This window comes from Acanthaster planci, linkage group LG18 (assembly GCF_054643075.1).
Source record: "Acanthaster planci isolate LZ-2023a linkage group LG18, COTS_SCS, whole genome shotgun sequence".
NCBI classification, from domain to species: Eukaryota; Metazoa; Echinodermata; class Asteroidea; order Valvatida; family Acanthasteridae; genus Acanthaster; species Acanthaster planci.
The window spans coordinates 288,073-292,852 of NC_141794.1; the positions used below are offsets into that span (position 1 = coordinate 288,073).

Genomic DNA, 4,780 nt, shown 5'->3' on the forward strand with positions numbered 1-4,780 from the left:
CCTTGAGCAGCGATGCATGAAACAGGCATGCCTAAGCAGAGTTACATGGCACTTTGAATACATGCAAATGTACACGTATGTAAATTTTCAGATATAGTTGACCTAGCAGCCACTGCCGCAGAATTTAGTTCATTGAGTCAAAACGCTTGCTACACAATGAATACAAATGTGTACCCAAAACAACACATTTTATTTTCACTACCTTGCCTTATTCTGACTTTCAAATTAAGAAAGATTTTGGACCTCACATGGCAAAAATTTAACTGAAATATGTTGTCGATGTCAAACTAATTTTTCTAACCTACATAAAGGCAAATGATAGTCTCATTTTATTTCATCTTTAAGCTTAAACATCTAGCATACCATCACTGTCAGAGTTACAGACACTGGAAATGACAAAACATGTAACAGGAAGAACAGTGACCATGACATCAGATTTCCTGTGCTTCATGGCCTGATAATTATTTTAGTGGCAATGACAGCAGACGTGCCAATCCTTTTCCCAAGATTTATCACCCACAACTTTTGAACTGTCATTTTCTAAACCATGGTAAATGAAACAATATAAATTTCATTTCTGAGACTGAATGTCATGTTACTATGACAACAGCAGAGTACTTCCATTTTGAAGAAAGAAAAACTTAGATCAACCCTGAAAATGAACAGCCAATACAAATTTTGTTTGGCACACTTGTTTTTAACCCTTTGCTGCAACATAAGAGAAAGGTAAGGAGCATGACAGGAAGCATACCATTCTGTAAGACTTTGTTAACAAATGCAGGGTATTACTGCAACTCATTCAGTCAGCAATTCAAGACTCATCTCAGCCAACTTCATAATTTAAAGGGGAAGGTATCTGCATTAATAATACACAGGGGTGTGAGTGTCTGCATAAAATTAAAGCTGAAAACAGCTAGCAACAAGCTGAAATGTAAGAAGTTCCCATACGTTTGTACACAGGAGGTTGACAAATAAAGCTGAAAACAGCTAGCAACAAGCTGAAATGTAAGAAGTTCCCATACGTTTGTACACAGGAGGTTGACAAATAAAGCTGAAAACAGCTAGCAACAAGCTGAAATGTAAGAAGTTCCCATACGTTTGTACACAGGAGGTTGACAAATAAAGCTGAAAACAGCTAGCAACATGCTGAAATGTAAGAAGTTCCCATACGTTTGTACACAGGAGGTTGACAAATAAAGCTGAAAACAGCTAGCAACATGCTGAAATGTAAGAAGTTCCCATACGTTTGTACACAGGAGGTTGACAAATAAAGCTGAAAACAGCTAGCAACATGCTGAAATGTAAGAAGTTCCCATACGTTTGTACACAGGAGGTTGACAAATAAAGCTGAAAACAGCTAGCAACATGCTGAAATGTAAGAAGTTCCCATACGTTTGTACACAGGAGGTTGACAAATAAAGCTGAAAACAGCTAGCAACATGCTGAAATGTAAGAAGTTCCCATACGTTTGTACACAGGAGGTTGACAAATAAAGCTGAAAACAGCTAGCAACATGCTGAAATGTAAGAAGTTCCCATACGTTTGTACACAGGAGGTTGACAAAGCTGAAATTCAGGGTCAACATCTCAACAAAAAGAGCTGAAGTCAGCTAAAAAGCTGAATTCTCACACCCCTAAATACACTTAGAACCCAGAAAATATTTATTACAACAGCAACGTTAAATACTTACTTGCAAAAGTCCAAAGTATCCATGCTAAACTTTTACAACAACCTCACATTTTCAACATCCTGGAGATGCCAATGAAGGAATATTGGCTAATTTCACGGGTCCTATACAGCAGCCTAGTTCAAGTTCACCCCACCGTCCGCCTCCTCAGACTTGGCGTGCATACAAAACATATGGAAGATTGGCTTGTCGACATGTCTGCCAGAGGTGAGTCAAGGTGTGCTTGACCATCCCTGTTGCCAGCTTCAGGCATTAAGGAGGACGACAGTATCAGTTAAGGGGGCCAGCTTCCTGCCAGAAGGGCCACCCCCCTGAATGATGGGTCCAGCTTAATGTTCTACCCATCAGCCATGCCTGTGTGCCAAACTGTGTTTACATGTCTTGGGATATAAAGCGGTCAAGTCATGTAGTGCCTCAGCCCTCAGCTATTACATGTAAACTAAAAATCAACAGCATGAGGTTTACCTCCATACAGTAAGTGTTGCTTGCTAGACACAGTACCAGATGACATTGTCTTCTGAGTTAGTATTCTGTGACTTTGACTCATATGGCAAGTCTTGCCGGCTACATCACCAGATGACGGTGTCTACTGGGTTGGCAAGCTGTGACTTCAACTCTGCAGGGATCTCCAACTTGTCAAAGTCCGATTTGTCCTGAATCAAATTCCTCAACACTTGAAGGGATCTCTCCAATAACGTATATACTACCGGTAGTATTGGAAAAATAAAAGACTAAAGAAATCATCTGGTAATGATTAACAACAAAATTATTTAAATGTCGTGAAAAAAAGTCTGCCACAAAATTGATTTTTGAAAGAAGTATCTGAAATTCAATTATTTGATGAAATATCAGTGGTGATGTTGAGAAGTTTACCGACTCAAATTAACATAAATAACACAATAAAAAATCTCTCACCTGGTAACTGTATGTTGACTTGAGTAGCATGTGGCCTTTCCTCACCAGCTGGAGTAGGAAAAAATACCTCCTTACTTTGTCCGTCTGTTCCAGCAACAAAGACAAGCTTGTCACCACTACAGTGATCTCGGAATATCCATGGATGCCCCTCGTAGGTGTTCATATCCATCTTATAACCCTGTTTTAGTCCATTCTTAGTGTAGTTCACGCGCTCTCCTTCCCAATTGAGCCATAGTATGTCCACCACGCGTGGACTGCGGTTTCTAAAGCTTGCGTAAGCTTTAGCTCTATGGCCTGGGGCAGACTTTAGCTGTTGTCCACACATGGCAAAAATTAAATGGTGTTTCACTGTTTGTCTAAAAATGATGAAACAGAGTAAAAAAATGAGAAATGGCTTCATATACACGTAGGTAAGAGTTCAAAATATGGACATCATTAATTTCTCCCTGCAGTAGTTTATAAGCCATCAGAAGGTCATAACACTGGAAGCATAACATGTCCTAGAAAGTCAAATTTAGCAGGGAAAATCGTGAACCATTTACTTAGAAACACAATTTTTCAGGCCAGTCCCACAGGTTTCTGCAAAAGACCTCAAGTGATGTCTGTCTATGGAACTCTTTATTTCCAGTACTTTTTGATCATCTTGGAACAAGTTCCATTAGGTCCCTGCCTCTACAACACTACTTGCCTACTTCTCGTGGAAGCACAACAGATGTTGAACCCCACAGTTCTGGGGGAAAGAGTTCTCTAGTAGTAGTCTGGGTAACGTCAGTCATAGAACACCACTTGACATCCTGCTACACACTACCTGTGGCTAGTCTAATATTAATAATGCTGACCATGGAGCTACTTAGAACTGAAGGTCCCCTACTCCATGTGTGTGACTTGCGGCCCGCCTTTTGGTATGTTTAATGCAGCCCATGCCCAGTTTACTCAAATCAAGGCAAATTTAGAAGAGTTCCATATACAGACACCAGTAACTAGGCCTAGACCCTACAGTCACCTATTCTGTATTAGCTGTCAGACAGGAAAAACATTTCCAGAAAAGTTCAATTTAGGAAGGAAAAAAAAAATCTTTTACGTTTACTTTTTAGTAAACAGAATTGTTCAGACCAGTCTCATAGTGTTAATGCACACACTGTGTCAAGTGGCGTCCATAACTCTTTCTGACATATCCGGTAGGTTACATAATTTATATTTTCTGCCAACAGTGTTTAGTATTCCTCTTTTTTGATTTTGGACGGGATCGGTCATTGTTCAAAATGACCGACACTGACCGATCCCGTCCAAAATCGAAAAAGAGGAATAGGCCCTCCACTTATGTGACTTGGGCCTAGTATATGTACAGTGTGAGTGTAGTTGTACAGTGTAGAGCTAAAGTCTGTCAAGTGTCATGTTTGTCCAGCAAAAATTCCACTTTCTCAATCAAACCCCCCCCCACCAAAAAAAGCTGTCGAAACTAACGCATATCTATTTCAATCCGATGACCTACATGGTTACAAGACCACGAATCTAACTGTTGAAGACTGACTGTTGAAAATTCAGAGCTCTTACCCACCAACCTAGCTAGAACCATGCTGAAACATATCACCACACGCTTCGCGGATCGTGGGATAAATACGGAAGCTGAGGTCTTTGAACTAAGACTTGTCTGTGGCTTGAAACCACACATATAGCGCAACTTGACTTGCAGGCCTACCCTTGGACAAAAACACTGGTGACTTGCTTGTGCTTGGAACAAATTGACTTGTGACTTGACTTGTAATCAAATGCTCAGATTAATAATAAAATAATGATAACAAACACTTGTAAAGCGCCCTCTATCCAATCGAGGCGCTGCATTATCAGTTTTTGATGTACACGCGATACCGTTGATCTCTACGGTATACGGAGCTATATCAATACACGATGCCAATCAATAGCGCCCTCTAGAACAATGTAACTGTCATTTTTTTCATGTAATTCTATTGGCTCTTAAAATTTCATAAAAATTAGAAGTTTTACTCATTTACGAACTTATTTGGCAAAAATATGAATCATATGACTTTTTTGATTGTATAAATGTTTATTATTGAAACTTTAGTCATACATTTACCACTATTTAGGCCATGTGAGGGTCTTTTAAATAAGTTTTGACATAATTTGGACCAATCGCCACATTGGATATTTAGTGTTCGG

At 39.6% G+C, this 4,780-nt stretch overlaps 1 protein-coding gene across 3 annotated transcripts; it reads right to left on the minus strand.

Annotated features, from left to right (window-relative positions):
- Positions 1–161: 161 nt before the first annotated feature.
- LOC110980219 (von Hippel-Lindau disease tumor suppressor-like) lies at positions 162–4,431 on the minus strand. Of its 3 annotated transcripts, none has more exons than XM_087148846.1 (3): positions 4,165–4,431; positions 2,603–2,958; positions 162–2,390 (listed from the first exon to the last, which is right to left on the minus strand). In XM_087148846.1, the coding sequence occupies exons 1-3, from the start codon at positions 4,272–4,274 to the stop codon at positions 2,257–2,259; spliced, it is 600 nt and encodes a 199-aa protein (XP_087004972.1). In that variant the 5' UTR covers positions 4,275–4,431; the 3' UTR covers positions 162–2,256. The 3 variants fall into 3 exon arrangements, with proteins under 3 accessions (XP_087004972.1, XP_022092368.2, XP_087004973.1); XM_022236676.2 differs by having other exon boundaries at positions 4,161–4,431; XM_087148847.1 differs by having other exon boundaries at positions 4,157–4,428.
- Between the last annotated feature and the right edge of the window lie 349 nt (positions 4,432–4,780).